Source organism: Ricinus communis, chromosome 4 (assembly GCF_019578655.1).
Source record: "Ricinus communis isolate WT05 ecotype wild-type chromosome 4, ASM1957865v1, whole genome shotgun sequence".
NCBI lineage: Eukaryota > Viridiplantae > Streptophyta > Magnoliopsida > Malpighiales > Euphorbiaceae > Ricinus > Ricinus communis.
The window spans coordinates 13149085-13174095 of record NC_063259.1 but is presented as its reverse complement, the minus strand read 5'-3'; the positions used below and the strand labels follow the sequence as shown (position 1 = coordinate 13174095).

The 25011-nt window shown below is 35.7% G+C and overlaps 1 protein-coding gene across 1 annotated transcript; it reads left to right on the top strand.

The window, feature by feature from the left end:
* Positions 1-18664: 18664 nt before the first annotated feature.
* On the top strand, positions 18665-23885 carry LOC8279112 (uracil-DNA glycosylase, mitochondrial). The gene is made up of 6 exons (XM_015720733.3): positions 18665-19013; positions 19160-19530; positions 20270-20300; positions 21483-21618; positions 21779-21862; positions 23507-23885. Exons 1-6 carry the CDS (start codon positions 18788-18790, stop codon positions 23571-23573), a joined length of 915 nt encoding a protein of 304 aa, XP_015576219.1. The 5' UTR covers positions 18665-18787; the 3' UTR covers positions 23574-23885.
* The last annotated feature ends 1126 nt before the right edge of the window (positions 23886-25011 follow it).

The following is a 25011-nucleotide window of genomic DNA, read 5'->3' as shown; positions in this document are numbered from 1 at the left end:
ATTAACACAGGCTAGGAGCTTGTCAACCGATCCCTATCTTTTTCTTGACAGTGCCGGGGTGCGGAAAGTAAAGACTTCATTCGAGGACCCACCGAGTTTTAGGCGGAAGGAGTTCTGAGCCACTTGGTTTATGCCTTCCCCGGATGAAGAGAAGCGCTTACCGAGTAATCATAGCGGTAGATCTAACTCCGAAGAACAAGCCATGCTTTGTTGGAAGTTCTAAGGAAGTACAAGAAGGCCTTTGCTTTCAATATAGCCGATATCCAGGGCATAAATCCAAGTTCTGCTCTCATAAGATTTCATTGGGGGAGACGATTTCGGGGCCGGTCGTTCGGACCTCAAAGAGCGACTCAATCCGAACATGAAAGAAGTGGTTGTACCCAAGAAAGGAGGCATCACAGTGGTAAGGAATGAGAAGGATGGTGATCCCGACTCGGACGGTGAGGCTTAGAGTTTGCATTGATTACCGTGAGGCTTAATGATGCAACTCGGAAGGACCACTTTCCCTCTTCCTTTCATTGATCGGATGATTGAGCGTTTAGCAGTCACATGTTTTATTGTTTTCTTGATGGCTTTTCAAAGTTACTTTCGGATTCCTATTGCACGAGGACCAAGAGAAGACTACCTTCACCGCCCTTATGGGACGTTTGCTTATAGACGGATGCCATTCGGACTGTGCAATGCACCGGCCTACATTTCGGTGGTGCATGATGGCTATTTTGAGGACATGATTGAGGAGTCTATGGAGGTATTTATGGATGACTTCTCTATTTTTGGTAATTCTTTCTCTCTTTGTTTGGCAAACCTTGAGCGCATGTTAGCTAGATGTATTGAGGCTAACTTGGTACTAAACTGGGAAAAATGTCATTTCATGGTGAGAGGGGATTGTTTTAGGGCATAAGATCTCTCGGTCGGGATGGAGGTGGATAGAGCTAAGGTAGAAGTAATATCTAAGCTACCTCCTCCTAGTTACATTAAAATTTGTTAGGAGTTTTGGGCCATGCAGGGTTTTATAGGAGATTTATTAGAGATTTTTCTAAGATTGCTAGGCCCTCACTCAATTGTTAGTTAAGGATGTACCTTTTATTTTTTATGATACATGCGTGGCGACTTTTGAGTTACTTAAGAAACTTAACTCTGACCCCAATCATGGTTTCTCCCGATTGGGGGTATGACGATGTGCGATGCTAGTGATTATGCGATTGGAGCTGTGCTTGGACGGGAGGATTGAAAGAAGTTTCAACCCATTTACTACGCTAGCAAGACCTTGGCGGGAGCCCAGGAACAATACACCACCACAGAGAAGGAGTTATTGGCGGTTGTTTACGCCTTCGACAAGTTTAGATCATACCTCGTTCTCTCCAAAACCATTGTCTTCACGGACCACTCGGCATTGAGGTACTTATTCCTGAAAAATGATGCGAAATCGAGATTGATTCGGTGGATTCTTTTGTTATAGGAATTTGACGTCGAGATCAAGGATAAGAAGGGCGCAGAGAATCTGGCAACGAACCATTTATCGAGATTGGAAAATCCTCACTTAGATGCACTTGATGAGACGACCATAGATGATCGATTTCTAGAAGAACATTTGTATGTCACTCAGGTATACACTGATACTCCCTGGTTTTCCCGATTATGCTAACTATTTGGTTGCTAGGGTTCTACCAAAGGGTATGACGTATCGTGAAAGAAGAAATTCTTATTTGATTTGAAATACTATATTTAGGAAGATCCCTTTTTGTTTAAAGTAATATGCGGATCGGTGATTCGCCGTTGTGTATATGGCGAGGAGACTCTCCAAATATTGAAGCAATGCCATGAGGGACCCACTAGAGGTCATCAAGCGTGAAACCATACTGCGAGGAAGGTGCTAGAGGCGGGATTCTATTGGCCTACGCTCTTCCAAGATGCACGGAAATTTGTTAAGGTTTGTGACCCTTGCCGGTAGCAGGTAATATCTCTTCTCGTGATGAGATGCCTCAAACCAGTGTGCAAGTCGTTGAGATTTTTGATGTCCGGGGCATCGACTTCATGGGACACTTTCCCTCTTGGTATGGTAATAAGTACATTCGGTTCTTTGTTGAATATTTCTCTAAGTGGCACAAGGCTCGGTACGTAGCCATGCATTGATGATGCTAGGGTTGTCTGCAGGGTTCCTTAAGCGATTGTTTGCTAGGTATGGCATACCTAGGGTGCTTATTAGTGATAGAGGAACACATTTCGCAACACCCAATTAGAGAAAGTACTTAAGCGATGCGGAGTTACTCATCGGTTCTCTACTCCCTATCACCCCCAGGACTAGTTGGCGGGTTGAGGTAACTAATAGAGGTATTAAACGTATTTTAGAAGGCAGATTAGTACCGGTGGGAAGAATTTGGACTCTTAAGTTAGATGATGCATTATGGGGCGTTTAGGATCGCTTTTAGGACATCTATAGGTTTTACCCCCTATCGCCTTGTTTATGGAAAGTCATGTCATTTGCACATTGAGTTAGAGCATAGGGCACTTTGGGCCCTTAGAACTTGTAACTTTGATATTGATTCTGCGGTGGGAGGCGGCAATGGCGGTGAGTGAGCTAGATGAGTGGCGCCCGGTAGTGTCGAAAACTCCTCAACTTACAAAGTAAGGACTAAGAAATGGCATGATCAAAGGATTCGTGAGCCTAAGGAATTTCAGGTTGGGGATCGAGTGTTGCTTTACAACTCTCGCCTTCGTGTTTCGGAAGCTACTGAGACTCGTTAGTACGGACCATTTCGGATCGGACAAGTCTTTCCATATGGAGTGGTAGAGTTGCATCATCCGGAGAAGGGGAACTTCAAAGTGAGCGGCCATCGGCTAAAGCGATATCATTGTAACTCGTTGGATAGTGAGCAGCGAGTTGACCTAGCTTGTATGCACAGAAGGGTGATCCGAATGAGTCACGCTTAAGACTCGCAAATAAGCACTTACGTACATTCGACTTGGATTATACTTTCATGTTTTTAATTAGTTGTGATTGTTTCATTATTTTCATTTGACTTTATTATAGTTGCTTAAAAATAATTAGGTTAATTTTAATTTTTCGGACTTATAGAATCGAAGAGGACAAACTCTTCCGTTTGACCATATCTACTTGTTTAATGATCTAATTACATGCATATATGTTAATTATAGGTATGGAGGCAAGGTGACTCGAGTCGGTAAAAGGCAAACCCAGAAACACTCCGTTTCACCACGATTTCCGTGGCCATCACGGGGTATCACCGGTAGTCGGCGATGGCTCTGACGAGTCAAGACCGTGTTGAAGGATAAAGAGTAATTGTCACGGCTTCCGAAGGCAGCACGGGACACAACCCCTAGCCGTGCTAGGAAGCACGGCCGTGCCAATGCCCGTGCCAAGGAGCATCCAAAGAAGGCTAAAGGATCAGCACGGGCTGAGTCCTAGCCGTGCTGATCAGCACGGCCTTACCCTCACCCGTGCTGAAACCGTGCCTATAAGAAGTGGAGGCCTCCGAAAATTTTGCTTCCCTTTTGTTTTTCTTAGCTCAAAGGTGTTGTTCTTATACCCCTATCTCACCCTTCTCACTTTCCTAAGCGAACTCAGGTAAGTCCCTTCATTTGTTGCATTATATTTTTTTTATTATTATGATTTCACTTCTATTTTAGACATATACTTTTGTTAGGACATGCTAGGATATTTTGGTGGCTCTATATTGTAACTATATGACCTTGGTTAGGTTAATCTACATTAGTTGTTGTGTTTGTGGTGTAGTTGGTTATGAAATTGATAAGTGTGGGGTTTTGGTGGAAATAAAATGTGCCTCTGACATGCAAAGCATGAATAATGTTTAGATTTAAATTGCAATTCTTTGGTTCATGATAAATTAGATTGACATATACTCGGTTTATTAGTTTATACAAGTTTTGGTTAGTCAAAGTATAATCATTATCTGTTGATTGGTAGATTATTTCTTTCATTAACTTGAATTTTTACAAAAACTAATAATTCGTTGCATTAGGTGATATGACGGACCACGATAAATCTCGTGAAAGCAAGCTGAAGCAGCGTCAGCTACCGGTAAGCGATCGCGTGGTGAAGGAACGTCTTCCTCCACGAACCGGCTGACACTTCCACCTCCACCACCACGGCAAATAGTCTGACCTCGGAGAGCACCTGCTGTAAATCCATCCACACCTAGCCGTCATCCATTGTGGACATTCCCTAATGCAGACAATGAAAGTAGATTCCAAGTCATGAGATGGAAGGAAGTGATGGCGGGCCGTTGCATAGACTTCACATCCCTAGAAAGAGTGGGATTGGCTCAAGATGTGCACACACTAATCGAGACTCTGCCATATGCGAGATTCTTTGACATCATTGAGCCAACCTACCGTGAGCTTACGATCGAGTTCCTCAACACCTTCTTCCTGTAGCAACAGATCACAAACTAGCATCAGCCTGATGCAATTTATTTTAGGCTTGGGGGAAGGGAGTTCTCGATGTCGGTCCCACAATTTGGAATGCATTTGGGATTATGGATTGAACAAGAAATCTCAGGGGAGGAGTATCAGGGTTGTCTCTACATCCACCCAATTTCATATGACGCCATGTGGGATTCATTGGTAATGAGGCCGGAAACATACTACCCAAGCAGGTCTAAGGCATCTAGCCTACCGGACCATCTCTGCTACATTCATACCCTACTAGCTTACACCATTCTGGTGAGGGGGCAGTTTTGGGGCGATCACACATCGATGTCTTTATTCTCTAGGCTATGCAACATCGGAAGAAGCTAGACTTGGGATATTTATTGGCTCGCCAAGTCCGTTCATTTATAGTAGGCGCCCGGAAGAAGATGCATTGTTGTTTCCGGTCCGTATGTGACTAGGTTAGCTAAGAGACTAGATGTATTGGACGGTATGCAGCCGGAGCTTTCAAATATTGGTGACATGACACCACTAGGGATCGGACAAATGATCAACATGCAGGATGATCACGGCCACTAGACATCCCCATGGTATTGAATATAGGCTCGTGAGCACAATAGTCGGGGGAAGCTAGAGGCGTGGCCAGAGGAGCCCATGACATCCGTCGGTGGGATTCGGATTTTAGGATTCCTAACCCGGCCTAGAGTGTTTATGCCTTCATCCTGGAGCCTCATCCTCTCATTCGGTAGAGCCATCGAGCGTCGGATCGGTGCTTTGGCCATTTGTCTAGATCGAGTCTGCGATCTACGGCCAGTGATACATTGAGTTTGTGCGGTTTCAAGAAGAAACGAAGCCGCAGTTAGGCGGTTGAGCGATACACTTCAACAGTTCTGAGTGGTTTAGAAAGACAGGCCACCGATGAGACTTCATAGAAGTGTGATTCAAAAGATGCAAGAGGTCGGAGCACAAAATCAACGGCTCATTGATGATATGGAGCTCGATTTGGCGACATACTTCACAGACCCTGATCCACCACCGCAACCACAGAAACTTCCCGCCCTACTTCCAGCGGATCCAACGGTGAGGATACACCGTCGAGACTCTAGCGGAAAGAAAAAATTTGTGATATTTTCCTCCATCCTTTTTCTTTATTTTATTTTTTTATTTTATTTTATTTTATTTTATTTTATTTTTTTTTATTTATTTTCTTTCAATTTGTTATCTCCTTTTACTTTCTTGCTTGTAGCTTGTTTACTTTTATGTTATTTCCTTGCACTTGTTTGTTTATGTTAAGTAGAACACTATGCCTTTTTAATTAAAAGAAAAAAAGAAAAAAAAATCAGCATGATCTTCCATAACCATAATGTGTGAATCATATGCTTCCTCAGTCTAAATCTCTCTAACACTGTGGACAGTGTTATACTAAAATGTGGGGTAGGGACCTACCGATGTTGTGCCTATCTTGAGTTTTGTTTTAATTAAGTAGTTGATGACTTTTTTTCTCCTTTGAATGGATTCCCTTATAGCTTTTATCGAACCTTGTTCGGAAGAAGGCAATGAATAAATCTCTCAACTACAATCCGGCCCAGGGTAAACCGGTATTTTTCCTTAATTCTTCCATATTACTTTATCGTAGATATAGAACACCTTAATATTGCCGCTTATTATTGTGATTGACTATTTAAACTTTGGGTTGAGAATTCATGCAATTTTAAATCACTCAAATGGTGAGATTTTGAGCCAATTGGTGCATCACTATTATGCTCCCTTTTCTTTCATTAGTGAGCATTTTACAGAATCTCTGTTTCTAGAACTTGCTTTACGATATCTGTTGAAATTACATGAATTATCAATGATCGTGAGATGATTTGGGCACTTAGGATTTACACAATTTGCCAAAAAGCCTAACCCTATTTTTCCCTTAGTGAACCAATTTTGAGCCTTAGCCATTCCTTTCGTGACAATAATAACAGTGACACTCATCTTATCACTTCTATTCATTTGACCATTCTTTCTACCATTGTTGCTGGAAATTATATAAGTTATGCTGCATTTTACTTTGGATCAATCTGCATTCATATATTTCACTAAGTTGCTAGATTTTTCATAGATGCTCCCTTCAATTATTGTATGTGTCAATAACCAACAACTCCTACATAAGCTGTTGTAATATATATACATAGTATATATATTTATATATAAAAAAAATAAAAAAATAAAAAAATAAAAAAATAAAAAAAAAAGTAGAAAGTATTAATTTAGTTCATTTAGAGCATCATCTTATTTTTAGAGCAACTTAGTGTTCATTTTGGTACAGCACTTGATCCTTCATTACTTTCTTGCATTACTTGCTTAACTTCCAGCAACTTGTAGCCTACTTTCCATATTTATACGTACCTTACCTTAACCCCATTACAACCTGGCTCAAGACCCTTTGATCATGATTATTGATTATTTCATAGTAGTGGAGATTGAATCCATAAGCAAGCCTATGGTAAGCACTTTTTCTGTATTTTTGCGTTGAGAGCTTGGCGATCTTTTTTCACCTATATACACTTGTGTGTTTTGAGTGATATCTTGTGAGGCATGATTCTCAATTTCTTAATTTAGATGGTTTATCATTTTAACTTTAGCAACTTTATTAAGTTTGCTCTTTCTCTTAAGGATTTAGTGATTTGGGGATTTTGGGAAAAATCATTACGGAGTTTTGAAATTTATTTTGAGCTAACCTCCTGCAATGCAGTTGATTGAGTTATTTGATATCTTTTGAGGAGTGAGTTGTAAATTGCTTGAGGACAAGCAAAAGTTTAAGCATGGGGTAATTTGATAAGCATCATACTACACATGTTTTCATGCTCGATTGTTCACATTTTTATGCATGATTATCCCGTTTTATGCTAGAATCACTGTCTTTCGTTTCCTTTTCGTTTGAGTCATTTTGAAGGACACCATCGAATTGTCGAGGGAAATACGTGTGATTACGGAGCAAAATCCATCAAATTGGGCGAGAACAAGCACCCCGAGGGTTGAGCACGGCTGGACTCGGCCGTCTTGAATTATCAAGAGGCTATCCCCAATTGTGCCATTTCGTACGACTTAGTAGCCACCACGGCCTCCGTACGACTGTGGTGGATCGGCCTGCAGGCTGCGGAAGGAGTCGGCCAAGGCTGGCACGACTGTGGTGGCTCGGCAACAGACTCCACAGATTCAGCACAGCCTGGACTCCGGCCGTGCTGAATCAACTATATAGGCGATTTTGAATTCTAATTGAAGAGGATGATTTTTGGACTCAATTCCAAGACACACACTTAATCAAATATTTCCTATACCTCAATTGTAGACCTGGAGAGATCAATTTTCATCAATTGAAGCGGGGATTCCACTTATTCCAACATCGAATTGAAGATCAAGACAAACTTTGGGAGCATTCAAGAGGCAATTAGGGTTTGAGATTTTGAATTTGCAAATTTAGGGTTTCTCATTCAGCTTGAAAGAGAAGGGTGTACATACCTTTAATTTATTTTTCCTTATTTTGTTCTTTAATTGCTTTGACTATGAACATGAGCAGCTAGATCTTTTGAATCCATTAGGGTTCACCTTTGTTGATGGATTATGCTTAATTGTTAGTTTTTTATAATTGTCATTCTTGCAATCTTCTTGCTATTCAGTAATAAAAGTTTGATGCAGTTAATTTGAGACGTTGGATTAATTGTTTATTAGGTTGTTTCTTGACATTAAGAAATGCTTGTTACAACTGGATTTTGAATAGTAAGGACTGGTAGTTAACACTTAGAGATTAGGTTGATTTACTCGCCGGATTAAGAACTAACAACTCTTAATAGTCTTAAATCATACTTAATGCTAATTTGTAGTAATCTGATAGGAAGAGATTCCATTAGGTTAGTGCAGGTTTAGGAATCCAGTAAGCTCGAGAGAGGAACCGGGATTCAATTCAGGATTTAGGCACGGGTAAGCAAGATCGGCAATCCATAAAATCCATCTTTAGAATTCCATCACTTAGGCTCCCTTTTAGATTTATTTCTCTCTTTACAATTGTCTTTTAATTGTCCATTGTTGTCCTTCATTTACTTAATTGCAATCATAACCATTAGCTGGTATGTTAGAACTTTCACACCCTATTTCAGACTAGATAACATAGCAAGCAGTAGTAACTCTAGGTTCACCCGATCTCCAGGGATACGACCTTGATACTCACTAGTGCTAGGCTGCATCGGTAGGTTCACTGCCTTAGGTGTAGGTTGCATAAAGAGCCCATCAAGTTTTTGGCACCGTTGCCGGGGAATTATATGAAAACTAGAGTGAAATTTGCTATTTGTTAATTTAGCCATTTTTTTTCTTTCTTATTATTTAATGATTTTTTTTGTTTATTTATTTTATTTTATTTGTACATATTTATTTAGTTTAAGTTTATGATTCAGATAGTGAATGATAAGGAGGTTCAATGCTAAACTCAAACTCTTTGTGTGACGCATTGGAAAATGGGATTAGGAACCAAGAGAGTGCTAAAAATTGGGATACCCGTGCATCTTTAGAAGCTCGAGTGGAATCGTTTTGCAGGGCTACTGATCAACTCTCCACTCCTATCCTTTCATCTTAAGTTTTTTATGAATTTTGTTGTGGTTTACATTTGAGTAATGATTGTCCATTGTGCGTTGATTTTACTCCTTATTCTTATAGCGTGAGCGAATGTGAATTATACGGGCAATTGGCCAAGTGACTCGTATGGAAGCACCTATAATCAAGAGTGGAGTACTCATTCACCCTATGGATGGAGCTTAGATGGCCCGGAACCACCAAAATCTCAGCAACCACATCGTGACCTACTCTTGCACCTTCAACTCAAGATGAAGAGTTAGTGTCGGAGAGCCGATGATGAGGTTCATTACAAGTCTTGATGATAGATTCCAACAAGCGGAGAGGATACTTGAAGATCAACAAGCCTCGATTAACAACATAGAGCATCAAGTAGGCTTAATCTTCAAGTTACTAGGCCGAAGAGCAATCGAGAACTCTATCAAACACTACCGAATCAAGAAGAACATTTGAGCGCCCGTCACTTTGCGTTCGGGGTGAGAATTTTCCGGTTTATCTACTATGTTTGATGATGATGCTTCCCATGCGGACGATTTCTTGAACATGGAGATGGAACTAGAAAGGAATAGGCGAACATAATTCCTCCGAAAGACTATCAACAAGAATGTGATTGATCTTTGAGTTGCGATTAGAGGAATTGTTGGTAGATTTTCCACAAGTCCCTTGATTATGGAAGATGAGCATGAGTTATCCAATGAAGAAGTCTTGGAGGAGCTCGAGTTTCTTCTAGCAAGTGAACCAAGCCAGGGACTGAAGAAAACCATCAACACTCCTGAAGAAATGGCCCAACCGTCGATCCTTCCAATTGTTGAAACTCCAGCTTTCAAATTGGAAGAGCCCCTAGAGCATCATGACTACGTCCAATTATACGAGGAGCGAGTCTTGCCCATCATATTGGCAGCTTGCTTGATAGTCGGGAAGAGGAAATTGACGATTATCCCTCTAAGCGGATACTTGAAGACATTTGCTTGGAAGAAGGATGGATGGTTGTCGATCACGCCCATTTGCCTTTCACCATGAGTCCAGCTAAGAAGACTCATCACATAAAAAAGAAGCGCTTTTGGGAGGCACCCCAAACTTTATCTTTAATCTTTAATATTTTAACCTTTTGTTTTGAAACATTTTATTAGTTTTAGTTTTCATATTTTCAGTTTTAATTTTATTTCTTTATTTTATTATTTTTAGATTCTACCAAGGAGGCAATCTTTGAATTTCCACAACATCGGCCCTCGATGGATGATCAGGCGATCCCCTAGATCTTTTTATTTTTCTGCATTTATTTACTTTATTTTTCATACATGTCATGCACTTGGATTGTATTGCCTTTGTTCTCTTAGTTGAGCATTCCATGCGGGGTATCCATAACATTTTACACTGAGGACAGTGTGTTCTTCAAGTGTGGGGTGCTTATGGATAAACCTTAATCTCTCATATGGATTTTTAATATATCTGAAATTGCTATGGCTAGGTGTTGTGTATTTTTAGGGGATATTAGGACACTGTGTTTTTATGCACTTGAGTGTGCTATTTTTAAGCTGATTGATGACTTGATTTATAGAATTGTAGTTACTTTTCTTTGCTGTTCATTGTCCTTAGAAAACAATTTATGGTGTTTTACACATCAACCCTGCCGGGTTAAACCGGTGTTATTTAATTGTTTTTTTCAAATTGTCGAATTTTAACTTAGAACGTTGATAATATCATATGCATGTGTTTCTTAAGTAATGATTCAATTAATGATGTTGCGAACCAACTGCACCTAATACCACACCTGAAAGTGAGATTTTGAGCCAGTTGAGCATTCATTATACTTATGCTCTTTATATTTCTTGTTTGAGTGTGCATTGTACTTAACTTTGCTTCTAGAACTTGCTTTGTAATGCGTGTTAAAGTTACATGAATATTGTGAATACCATGAGATGATTTGGGCGATTTAGGATTTCCCACATTTGACCAAAAGCCTATCACCTTATGTTTCCATTAGTTAGCCAGTTTTTGAGCCTTAACCTTTTCTTCATAATCTACACCTATACACTTCAAATATACCATTCTTTACATTTATCTTTCCTTTACCCTTATGCTGGAATTTCTTTATGTGATATGTTCAACTTTATGTGGGATTAAAATGCTAGTTGCTATGTTGGTAAATTCACTAAATCTTCTTGATATTTTAAATGCTCCCTTTGATCCAATTTGTATTTGATATTCTTTATGTTTATTCGAGTGGTATGCAGCGGTCGCTAATAAGCTGCTAGTTCATTTCTTTTAAAAAAAAAACAGAAGAAGAAGAAGAAAAAAATATATATATATAATAAACAAATCTCTTTAATTATTTATCTTTTTATTAGATTTAGAGCATTTGCGAGCGTTATTCTATGAAGTAGGGATTTTAGTGAATGATTCTTTTTGTGATCTTAGGCATTTAATCCTTTGAGCATATACTATTGTTTATCGCACGAATTCCAAACATTTTCATACTTCTATCCAAATCTCCGTACCTTTGCCCTAGCCCCATTCTGACCTTGGTAAAGACCCTTTGATTCTGGTATTTACTTATTCACAGTAGCGAAGATATGATTTATGAGCAAGCTTATGGTGAGCGGGTCTTGTGCATTTGCTTTAAGGGATTTGTTATTCACCTAATATACACTTTGAGCGACTTGAGTGATCCCTGTGAGGCATTGGTTCATGATGTTTGTGTTGAGTTATCATTTAAGTTACTCATGCATTAATATTATTTCCATTCTTTGTTAATGATTTGTAATTTGATTTATGATTGAGTAACCTTTGAGATGTGTTGAATACTCTCTGTTGTGGACTAGGGGCATAAACTGAAACGAATTGCTAACTGTAGTTTTATGGGTTGAGTTGTTAATTGCTTGAGGACAAGCAATAGCTTAAGTGTGGGGTAATTTGATGAGCATAGTTTTACACATATTTGCTTGCATATTATTGCGTATGTTCTTAGCAATTATTGTGCTTTTATTCCCAGATCACCCGTGTTTTATGTTGTTTTGCATTTCAGGAACATTTATAGGACCATCATCGGTGTTTAAGCAATTATAGATCAATACGTGCGGAAACGGACGAGAATTCATCAAGATCGGACAAGAGCCCGCGTTGAACACATTGAGCACGGCCTGAGTCAAGGCCGTGCTGACCATCACGGCCTAGACTCTGGCCGTGACCAACCATCAAAACTTGGTCTTCAAAACAATAGTTTGAGCACGGTTTCCGTAGCCACCACGGCCTCCAAGACGCGGCCCGTGATGGCCAAAGACGGGGAGCAACACGGTCATGGTGAAACCCTAGTTGATGAGATCCACGGTTTGACGGCATGGACTCGGCCATACGGCCTTGACCGCTGAGTTAAATATATAAGAAAAATTCATTTTCTTAGAGAAAGAGGGGAGAAAGAGTGACATTGAGCCCTAGTGGTCGGTTCGGTTTCGCACAATCGAGTCATGAGAGAGTTGCGGTGAGTAAGAATCCCGCAATCGTAAGATTCCGAGTGCAAAAGCGATGGTGGAGCAATTCAAGAGGCAGTTTGGGAGATTAATCAAAGTGTAGATCCGGATTTGGGCTGTTCATCCAATTCGAGAGAAAAGGGTGTACATGTTTTATTTTCATTATTCTTTCATTGTAATTGATTTCCTAGATTGTTTTAAATATGAACATGTTTAGCTAGACTGATTTAATCCATTGGGATTTCTTTACTATGTTGGCTTGATATTATATTGTTGGATTGTTTGAGTTGGTTTTGTATTCTTCTTGTTTTCAGTATTAATAAAATAATGCATTATTCATGAGACGTTGTGAATTGTGATGTTTAGATTGCTTTATGAGATTGAGAAATCCGTTTGGCAATTGGAACTTTGAATAACAAGAACTGGTTAATAATCGCTTAAAGATAAGGATAATTAACTAGCCGAATTAAGAATTAACAAAGCTTAATAGAGGCGGATTAAAGCTTAATGCTAATTTAAAAATCAATCGTTAGGAAGAGATTCCAACTTTAGGTTATTAGGTTTAGGAATTCGGTTATCTCGAGAGAGAAACCGAATTGATTAAGTAAATCCACGGGTAGCATAATTAGACTCACCGATCCTTTATCTTTTGTTTGATTGCCAACTAGTTTAGATTCCCTTTGGGCTTGTCTTCTTATCTTGATTATTTCACTTATCAATTACTCCTGCATCTCCCTTAGAACTTAGCTCGTAGTTAATAGTTAGTTTAGAATTTATTCATCATCCATTTTAGGTTAATATAACAAAGAACAAAGAAGTAACTCTGGGCTTTCGCTTTCCCGAGGAATACGACCTTGATACTCGCCATTAGTGCTAGACTGCATCGATAGGTACACTGCCTTAGATTGTAGCTAACACGAGTAGCACCCATCACGCACTAATTCCGAAAACCTTTCCAGCACTACAACAGTGCCCTCGCGCTTCTCATCGTGCTATCATCTGCCATTTTCAATCTCAAGCTCAAATATGAATCACCCTCGTGCTTCTTGAAGCTTTTACAATTTGATTGCCAGATGTCACGATGTGAATGGCAAGATGTTAGGTAGACTTTTCAATGTCTTGTAAACTTTTGGTTCATATGAAAAGCACCCCCGTGCCCTCGTGCTTTTTAGGTCTTTTCACAAGACTTGCTTCAAAGTTTAAGAATGTTTAGTCTATGCTTGGTTCCTTTGGTGCTCTGTCATATGGACACTCAGACATGAGGTTCGTAATGTTCAGCTTAGGTGTGAAGATCAAAATAGACAAATTGCACCTTAGGTCAATAACCTGAGTGGCGACTCCCACCTATGCGCTAATCTCTATAACTAGTTAGCATGTTCTCGATTAGGTTGAAAAGCCTTATAGTACTATAGTCACTAAAGACACTTGATTGCATGCCTGAAACCACCACCCATAAAAGGGTTTTAGGGTATCAAGACTATCATTCTCTTGAAACAAAGTGTTTATTTGGGTTTTGTTGTTTTTCAAGAAAAAGTAGTTTTTTGAAAGAAGTAGTGGAAGTTTGATAGATCTTGATAGAGATCAAGATAAACAAACTAACATTCAAATAGAATGAAGCTTGAAGGTGCTTAGCATAAGATGTATAACCTTAAGATAATCATATACATAATCTTTTAGTATGTAGTAGAATACAACATATTTATAAGAAATAGAGATCTCTTATGGAATATGCAATTATATCTCATTATTGATAAAACTACTACATTAAAAACTAATGTTTGACATTAATTCTTTGAATTGGCATTAAGCCATAAGATTCTATTGTGGATACCATATTGTTTAACTAAGTGAAGATTGTGGCAGACCTATTTAAAAGGATAAGATCCATTAAGGTGCAAGTGAGTTTTTGAGAAAATTCATATGGAAATGTTTGCCTAAAGGTTGAGCAAAGAAAACTTAATAAATACATACTTATCAAAGGGTTAATTAGTGATGTAATTATAAGTATCAATCCAAATAGAATAAACAAGTGTATATGAAAAGGTTAGTGGGAGCATAATAATATTTTCTAATTTTATATGTTGTGGACATATAGATAAAAGGAAAGTGGCAAACCCTTTATCATGAGTCTACCAAGACTTATAAATCCATAAAGAGTTAGAACATGTAGTTACTTTATAAGATTAAGATCTATACAGAGAGATGCTTCAAACTGCATGAATGTTTTAAACTTCATGACATAAACATATATGTTAAAAGATTTAACATAGAAGAATCAAAGAAAGATTCTTGGTAATATCTAATGACATATCTCTTTCCAAAGAAATGTGTTATAAACACTCATTGAGAAAAATGTTATTAATTTAATGATTTATGCTAAAGCGTAATATTCTATTATGAACATATGTCATGTTATGTACTAGACTTTATGGTTGTTCTATATATTAATTGTGAATCACATAGAATAAACTCACAAGATAGATTCATTTCATTTTTAAGGAAAGTATGACATTTGGAAAGGAGTTCCAAAAGGGTCATTTTACAACTTGAGCTCAATATATCTTATTATATTTGAGGCAATATATAAGAGATATTTGGATTTTTCATAAACTTTTTAAAAATAAGATATGGTTCTTAAGCTCAATATATCTTATTATATTTGAGGCAATATATAAGAGATATTTGGATTTTTCATAAACTTTTTAAAAATAAGATATGGTTCTTAAGTACTGTTGATCTAAAAAGTTAGGTAGACAACAGAGCCATTTTTAAAGAACCAAGGTCTCATTTGTGATCCAAAATATTGTATCGGAGCATTACCAATAATTAACTTATTAGTGGATCATAAAGATAAAATAAATATACATTGAGGATAACAAAGTTAATCCTCCAACAAAGTCGTTTGACCTAGCAAGAATGTGATCATCATAAGAAAGAGTTCGATATTGGATATTATGATGATTGGCTTTGATGGCGCTTTAGTGTAAGTGGGAGATTGTTAGAGTATGCCCTAAAGACAAAGAGTTGTCAAATGATCTATGTTCATTTATACATCACAACTAATAACATACAATTATACTAAAGGCATTGTTCGACTTGAATGGTATGAGTAATCGAGTATTATCAAGAAATAATCCAAACCGTTAGAGATGAACACCACGGGATGTAAACACAAATGTAAGAGAAAATATAAAGCAAGTTTATAATGATAAGGTTCTCATTACATACGTTCCTAAACTTTATTTATTATTAGTGTTTGATCAAGAATTAGATATTGATCATTGGATATTGATCAAACGCTCAAGACTACCATAATGTGTTATCACTTACTTATGAAGTAAGCAATCTATCTCATAAGGTTGAGCAATAGAGATTCCAAGATAAGCATATGGGTGCTTGTTAAAAGAACTAGTTCATTGAACATGACCCTACTGAGTAGTCCATATGGAATTTACCTTAAGTGTTTAAAGACAATACTCTTGTGACAGTCATGTAAGACGTGATCTTTAGACTTGAGATAACAATGTATTATCTTATATGAGGATTACTATACTTTGATGCTAGTTTATATTCTCCTATCCATGGAGCGCCCAAGGGATAGTCATTGGCTATATTAAAAGTCATATGAAGATAATAAGTTATCAATAAAGAATTCATTGTCCGACGTAATATGTCATGAGACCTTATCTTGATGATTCTTGATATGCTTTAATATGGAAATCCTTGGCTAGGTTTATTTCAATGAAGATTATGAAAAGTGTTTCATAGATCTTATTCAAAATGCTATATGCAATTATCAAGAACAAATATGATTGGTTCAATTATAGAGTTGACACTTGCATTCATGTTCTATGAATCAATTGGGATAAAAGTATAATGAAAGAATTGAATTACATAATAAGATTGTTCACTGTAAAGGTTGATTAAATCTTTAACTTACATATTTGGGTGTTCATGACATATTGCTAGATGTCAATCTTGATCTATGAATATGGATTAAGTTAAATTAGGGAATTAACATTGAATTAGAGGAGTTTAATTCATAATCTATATTAATTGCCAACTTGTTAGGAACCTTTTATGTCAAACACAAATAAACTTTAAGTGATGAATAAAATAAGGCTTTAAGCATTAGGCTTAAGCTCATATATATTAGGCCTAATTAAAGGTTACTTAACTAAAAGTTGATAGACCTTGTATAATGGGCCTGTGATGGGTTTATAATCCATGGATTAGTTATTATATTAATTAAAGTCCATTTAAGATAACATAGCTTAACTTAAAGTAAGTTAGGTTTTTGAAGAAATCCTAAACCTTTAAGGACTTTAATTAAAGAGTGTATATATATATATATATATATAGAAAGAGCATATGGGATGGCAAGGTTGGTTGCACATCTAAGAGAGAAAGATGTTTTCTTGAAAAGTATACTCTAGGTGAATCAATCAATAAGATTAATTGATTCATCCCCCTTGCTTGGAACTAGCATTCAATCTCCAACATCTCTTCTCAACCTCCTAAAAGTGGTTTAATGAGATCTTTTCTTAAAAGCTTGTGTGGACCACCAAAAGAGGCTGATTGTTTGAGTAGCTTTAAAGTGCATCAATCATCCTTGAAGAATCAAGAAACAACAAAGCAAGAAGCACTTCTTGGATTGACTGAAAACTCCCTTGTAAGCATTTTCCATCTTTTGCTTTTTTTGTATTTTATGTTTACCTTAATCAATTCCCAGTACAAGGCTGACTTAGTTGTGATGAAAAGCAACTAATGTGTATATCAGTAGTAAGAATCTACACACATGACAATAAAAAGCATTTGTACATGCTGTAAAACAAGTATGGGGATGACTTAAGGAAATGTGATGTCCTTGCCAAATCCTCCTCAAGAAGAAGAAGAAGAAGAAACACCAAATAGCATGTGTTGCAAAGACGCTAAGAGATTTCTTTCAATCAACTAAAATAAATTACTAATTAAATAAATTACGCCGGTGACGAGTAATACTAGTAAGTTAATACAAGACATAACGAGCATTGTTATTCTAAAAAGAAATGGATAAAGGGTTAATTTGCATCCTATACTTGTGTCAAAGGCCAAATAGGCTAAATTTCATCCTTTTTAACAAATAAATCCCTTAACTTCTTTTTTAAGGCATTTAAATTCAAATTTTAACTAAAAGAGTGTAACAAAATTGATCCTAAAAGAGAGTAAAATCAATGTATTAATAATATTTATTTCTCTCCCTCTCTCTCTCTCTCTCCCTTTCTCTTTCTCACACACATTCTAAATGAAAAGATCTCACCACTCTTTCATTATTTCTCACCTTCTCTCTCCTTCTCTCTCCTTCTCTCATTCTTTCTAATTTTTTCTTTGCTTAATAAATTGGGTTTGATAACCACCATCTAATATAATCACGTCATCATTTATAGCTACCATCACCATAAGATATGAACGCATAGCGTGTGAGTTTGGTGAAAGTGGCATTAGACTTAAAGGCATCAATGATAATTAATCAGTTTAATAGCAATCGACAATGTGTTTGATGGCGGTGATGGAAAGGTTTAACGATGGATCTATAAGTTTGATGGCAATGAATATGATGAGTTTAGTCTTTGATATATAAAATTTGATTTAATTAATAGATTTTCTTTTATTATTCCGATAAATCAATGGATTTGACCGGTTTTTCTTTTAGTTAATTTTTTTATTATGTTTTTAGTTTATCTTTGTTCATCCTAATTTTTCTTTTTTGCTTTGTGGGTTTATCTTTTTTCTTTTTTATGTGTCGATTTATTATTATTATTTTATTTTGTTTGAAGAATTCAATAAATTTGAATGATATTAATATCAATATTGATCTAGTAGGATTTCTTCTGTGTTAAATTGATCTAGCAAGGGTGATCTTGATGCGAGATGAGAAACAAGGATGATGATAGTAATGTAAAGATGATTATTTGATTTCTTTCTTTACAACAATTATAGTTTTTTAATATTAAAAATAAATAATTTAATAATATATTTTGGGAAATGAGTTATATGGTTAGATTTTTATCTATTTGTCCTAAAAGATACAAATTGAAGGGTTTATTTGTTGAAAGAGTTAAAAATCAGCTATTTGACCCCTTAGCACAAGTTTAGGGGGCCGAGTGACCCTTTATCCAAAAAAAGGGACCAGCATTGTTAATGCCACTCCGACCCCGCATGCTAGAAAACATGTGGATGAATTGAGGAAATGAAATGTTACCGCCAAATTTCCCTGAAGAATAGGAAGAAGAAGAAGAAGAAAAAAAAGAAGCCAAATGGCTTCGGCTGCGAAGACGCTAAGAGATTTCTTTCAACCAGCAGCAAAGCGCCTAAAGGTAGTGTCAGTCTCCTCTTCCGATCCTCCAAGGACCCTTAATCTCTGTACCGATTCCATCGGAGATTCTTCCTCCGAGCAAAGATCCCGCATTCAGTTCAACAAACATCGCGCAAAGTCCAAGCGAAATCTTAATCATTGTCTCCAGTTAGTTTCCAACTCTAAAAGTAATGATCAACATTTATCTGACTTTGGTTCTGGTTCTGGTTTTGGTTTTGGTTTTGATTTTGATTTTCTAGGGTTTTTCTGATTTCAATTACTATTATTATTATTATTATTATTATTATTATTATTGTTATTATTATTATTTCAGGCTATGTGAAATTGGAGGAGCTGTTAGTGGAGGAGACTTGGGTGGAAGCGCTTCCTGGGGAGCTACAGAAGCCATACGCGAAGACTCTATGCAAATTTATTGAGAAAGAGATAAGTTGTGAAAGTGAACCAATATATCCACCCCAACATTTGATCTTCAATGCCCTCAATTCCACACCTTTTGATAGAATTAAGGCTGTCATTATTGGACAGGATCCTTACCATGGCCCCGGTCAAGCAATGGGTCTTTCCTTTTCTGTTCCTGAGGATGTTAAGGTTCCTTCAAGCCTTGTTAACATTTTTAAGGAACTTAAACAAGATCTTGGCTGTTCCATTCCTTCTCATGGAAATCTTCAAAAATGGGCTCTTCAGGTTCACTTTAAACTTCCCTTGTATACATATATGCATATCCTGACTACTGTTTAAATCTGATTGCATTTCTATTTACCACAATAATCTAGCACATGTACTTCTATGGTTTCATTTCATAACAAAAGGATGAATTTCCTTTGCTTTTCAAATCTCTAAACTCAGGATAGGAAAGTATATAGTTTATTTTTGATGTGAATATTTGGATAATTCACTCCTATTGAATTGTGCGTCACTTTTTAGTTGATTATACCTTATATTTCTTGAGCAAATTAGAAGAATTTCTATCTAAAGATGCCAATGTTCTTCCTTGCTACTGACTGCATTTTTAACCATAATGTGGAGTTGGCATTCAGTTTCTTAAAACAAAAAGATTAAGAGATCCTCCACACAATGATAAAAGAAAAAATTTTCCGAAGGTGTTTTTTATTTACTTGATTATCATGGTAATTCTTGTGCAATTCTTTTTATATTTTAGTTCAAATGAAAGTTGAAACAGCTGTGTTCAAGTTGACAGATATGACCCTTTAACTTTCAGTTGCTAATGGGAGATTGTTCAGATGTATTATTGGTTGTGCATTGTCCTCTTCACCTTCCTTCTCTTCCATGTAATTATTTTAACAAATTATTTCAAATTCAAAAAAGTTCTTCTACATTTGTTGATAAGATTTCTGTAATTTCGACTGCATTTTCTTTCTAAGAATTTATTGTGACATAATATTATTTCTTCTGGAAATTGCAGGGCGTTCTATTGCTCAATACTGTTCTTACAGGTAACCTTCATCATTATTCTATGAAATCATTATCTGCTTCAGTTTGGATTTCTTTTCAATTGTGGCATGGCTGGGAAGGTACTGCGCTAATAATTTGGAAAAGCTCCACAATCTAAAAATGTGATATATGACCTTTCCAGAAATGATCTTTCTTATAAATAACATTTTGAGAAAGCAAACCAGTTTCTTTTCCTTTCTTATTTACTTGTATTCATTGCTTTTCGGCTTAAACATGAAAAGTCTGCCAAAGTTTACTTTTATATGAAAATTGTTGAGGTCCTCTAGTTTTGTTATGTGCTTTAATCCTCACATCGCGTTCTAGCATTAGTATGACTCTAGGTTGCTAAGGTACAATCTAAAAACTTTGATTGAAACTCAGTCTACACTTTATTCTCTAAGCTCTAACGTTAAACAATCCTTAAGCTCTGAAGTGTTGCACCACTGGATAGGGATAAATGGGTATTTCTGTCCTAAGATAAATGGGCAAACGACATAAAAAAGGTCGAGATAAAAATGCCTAGAGTTAGTCAGAAGCACTTCATTTTCATGAATACGTTCTGAACAGTACTCTTCTTCAACTAAGATCTTAACAATCCTAATGGAATTTTGCTCTCTATAATTTTCGCAAAACCCAATTTTTAATGTTACTTTCAGCTTCATGCTACTTTCACAGAATTTAGTTATTTGGGCTGTGTATTTTGGAATAAATCATTGGCAAGAAATTAATTCATTTGAGCTTTTGCAAGATCATGTCACTTTTTGGCACGATTTTATTTCTTTCTCTTTTCTTTTTTCCTTAACGAATTGAAAGAATTAAGTTGTAGCATTAAGGCTTAGTTGAGTGTAGTTGAGTTGTATAAGGTTTTTTCAACTCGAGACTCGACTAAATAGAATTGAAGTGCCTTCAATTCTTAATTTTAGGATTTTCAAACACACTGATAGGAAAAAAGGAAAGGAACTATACAATGATGCAATAGTTGATCTGAAAACTCCTGATTTGATCTCACCATATAATTCATCTTTGATGTGATTTCAGTCAGAAACTTCGTGCCTCTTATTATGAATATGGAAATATGTTTTTATATGTCAAACTAGGCATTTGTGCTACTGTTTCTCTGATTTAGTTCAATTTGGTGCAAGCAATATGCTACTCATGTAACTTCCTGTCTTTGCTCTATTCAGTTAGAAATCATCAGGCAAATTCTCATGCTAAAAAAGGATGGGAACAATTTACAGATTCTGTTATCAGATTAATTTCACAGAGAAAGGAAGGAGTCGTTTTTCTCCTTTGGGGAAACTCTGCTCAAGAGAAATCCAAGTACTTCTACTTTTTATATATAGTTCTTCTGCAGGATTTTAAGCTTTAAAGATCATTATTTTGGCTTCATATCTTGTCAATTGAGAACTGAAAAATGACCTTGAAATTTGAAATCTTATTTTTCTCTATCTATTATGATACTAAGAACTGTGTTGTGCAGGTTAATTGATGAGACAAGGCATTACATTTTGAAGGCAGCACATCCTTCTGGTTTATCTGCAAACAGAGGCTTCTTTGGCTGCAGGTTGGTTTTACTTTGTGTACCATTTTTGTGCTCCAACATTCTGCTCTTGAAATAACTTTATAGATAATATATCTGTTATAAATATATAACTGCTACTCGTATTGAGTAACCAAGTTCCTGATTTTCCTTTATTTAGTTTTGTGTTTTAGGGAAAGAGGAAAGATAAGTTGTATGAGTCATTCATATGGCAAACTAAATTTTAGGAATTTTGATGCAATCCAATGGAAGTTGGCTTTCATGAGGTCAGAGTTGAGTAGTAAGAATAAGCTCATTTTAACTTGTAAGGAAGACTATGAGTAAAACTGATTCTTTAAAACTGATACTTCTAATTAAATGCTTAAAAATTGTAAGTAAAATAGAGAAATCAAGTTATGAAGGGCCGTATATTGTGGTTTTTTATGGATTGGTTTATTTCTTTCTCTTTAAAATTAGTTGAATAGCTTCTAGGAAGTCGATTGCACCGTGTTTAATGTGATTTGCTCTATCATTGATGGTTTTTATATTCATAATGGCTACACTTTTTGCTCTCTGCTAGTTTGTTGTTCCTTCATATTTTGCAAGTTGTTACTATTTTTTTCATTTCTTTTAATTGCTTTATGAGATCTTTTTCTTATATGTGGATTTGTCGTGACTTGAAAAGTTCCAACTTTTCATGGGTTTGCTTGCGGTGGTTGTTAATTTTCTTTCTGTCCTCGTTGATTTGTCTTTTATTTTCTTATAATATTCTATGATCTGGTTGAAGGCTTTTTTCCTTCCCTTTCTGACTGACAGCCTCTTGGGTTTTAGCTAACCTTTTCATCTCTAGTTTATACTTATCCTCATTCTGATTAGGCTCTTTTATATGACATACCGTTTGAAAAGAAAAGGGAACCCGCATATTCGGTAGCAGATTCACAAGAAAGATACCATTTTCTTTTCTCCCTGTTTTGCCATATGATGCACTTCTGTATGTATCAATTATTGAACTGACTGGTTAAACCGGTCAAGGAACTGTTAGAGCTTTAGGCCAGTTCTGAAAATACTTATTCTTTTCCAAAGGTGAATCCTTACCTTTTTCAAATTCCTTACACTTTCATCTTTATATTATAGTCATACTCATTAGTTCTAACTTTTAAATGGATTAATAGTCCTATAACTTTAAATAACCTTTTCTGGTCCCTGATTTTTCATAAATCATACACCTTAGCTTAGCCTGGACTAAAGTATAACATATCTGGAAATTTAAGAATTAAAATACTGTTTGTTTTAGGACTTGAGGAAGTGAAAGCAGCTAAAGGACTTTATGGAATTTGAGGACTCATGAACCTTACAATCTAAACTAGAACAAGCATCTGTGCTTATGCATATTTTGCCAATGTCGAAGGGGTTTTTCTAATTCACTCTATTTCTTCTAGGTTTGTAGGTAGAAGATATTTTTATTTCAATAGCCTCTTTCTCATTTTCACCTGCTAGTCCATGCAAATGGACCAAGCTAATGTGAACTGACAAGAAATAGATCTGCAATTACACCAAGGAAATTGAGAATTCATCATGACAGCACGAACAATGTTTTCTTTTCCCTATATATTTTTCTGTCTCCTCTTTTGATTATTTCATGAAAATCACACATTTGTTTTACTATTTTGTTGTGCATGATACGGTCAGGCACTTCTCTAAAACAAACCAGCTTCTGGAGCAAAAGGGAAATCCCCCAATAGATTGGCAGCTATGATTTGACAATTGGCTACGGTGAATGTTCTAGTAAGACAAGTTTGGGGCCTCTGTTCATCCTTCGCATTTTCTGGTATTGGGAGATATATTTCTGTAGATTTCCTTACATTAGTCTCATGCACCATGTCTACTGGCTGCCGGATATTTGCATGGTTGACATGTATTTTAGGTTCAGGCACCATGGCTATTGGTTGCCAGAAATTGCATAGTTGACATGTAATTTGACATTTTGCCTTTTGCCGAACTCCCTGAATTCTGCCAATGCCCAGACCCTCCCTTTTTCAATGGAATTATGAAACGCTATATTCTGCTATGGCTTTTCGTTTTACTTTTCCAATATATTTAGTTAAAATCTATTAAAGAAATTATTTTACTTGAGAAAAATATATGAGAGAGAAAGTAAAGTTAAAAGAGATATTTTAGTGATATGGAATACATTGACAAACTAATTTAAAATTCATCTATAAATTCTATCTATTTTGATAAAATTTAGTTTAGCAATAACTATACAAAGTACATAAATTCTAAATCTGCAAATGAATTTATAAAATGTTAATTTGAATAATAGCAAAATTTTTCTGATGATTATTCAATTGATGTTTGAAGGGTTCTTACCAAGCATGGATTGTGTTTTGGATTTTATTGGAAAAGAAATATTATTTTATAGTATTTTGCTTAATTTGTTTTAATATAACCGAGTGCTCACCTTCTGGACAGCTTAAAATATTATTGAAATAATATAAAATAATTTTAATAATTTATTTATATAAATATTAATGAAATATAATAAAATATTAAAATATTAGATAACTATATATCATAAGTTATCAGTTATTAATTTTTATTATAATTAATGTTCTATGGATTATTAGAAATTTTAACATTTGATAATTCTTGCTTTAGTACTATTTTTCTTTAAATATAATATCTGAAAGAAATTAAAAAAAACTATATTAGAATATGTAATAAATTTTTTTAAAAATATATCAAAATGCATAAAAATAACTTTAGAAAATAAAAAATTACATTTAAGAAAGAGAAAATATCTCTTAAAATGCTCTTATATAAAGAGACTTGATTTGAATTTAACTAACCTAGCATAGAAAAAGTAAAAAAGAAAGAGAGATAAATTTATCACTCTATAGAAAAATAAATCTATGAAAATCATAAAAATAATGAAGAAATTGAGTTGAAAAAGATGATAAATATGTGAGTAGAATATGATAAATAACTGGTAAAAGGAGAAAAATTAATAAATGAAATATGTGAATTAAAGTATTTATTTTTCTGTAGAAATAGGAGAATAAGAGTTAGAAAAATAAAATCTATAAGAAATATATAAAAAAAACGGTAAGTTTTCCTATGACAATTTTATGAAAGCATGTCATATTATTTTCCAATGAAAAAATAGCATATAGCATATTCACAAAAGTATTAAC

Excerpts from the sequence above, each read along its gene's own strand:
- LOC8279112 (XM_015720733.3), top strand. The coding sequence starts at position 18,788 with ATGGCTTCGGCTGCGAAGACGCTAAGAGATTTCTTTCAACCAGCAGCA. Across the intron at positions 20,301-21,482 it reads GCTCAATACTGTTCTTACAG|TTAGAAATCATCAGGCAAAT; the intron begins GTAACCTTCATC and ends TGCTCTATTCAG. Across the intron at positions 21,863-23,506 it reads AGAGGCTTCTTTGGCTGCAG|GCACTTCTCTAAAACAAACC; the intron begins GTTGGTTTTACT and ends TGATACGGTCAG.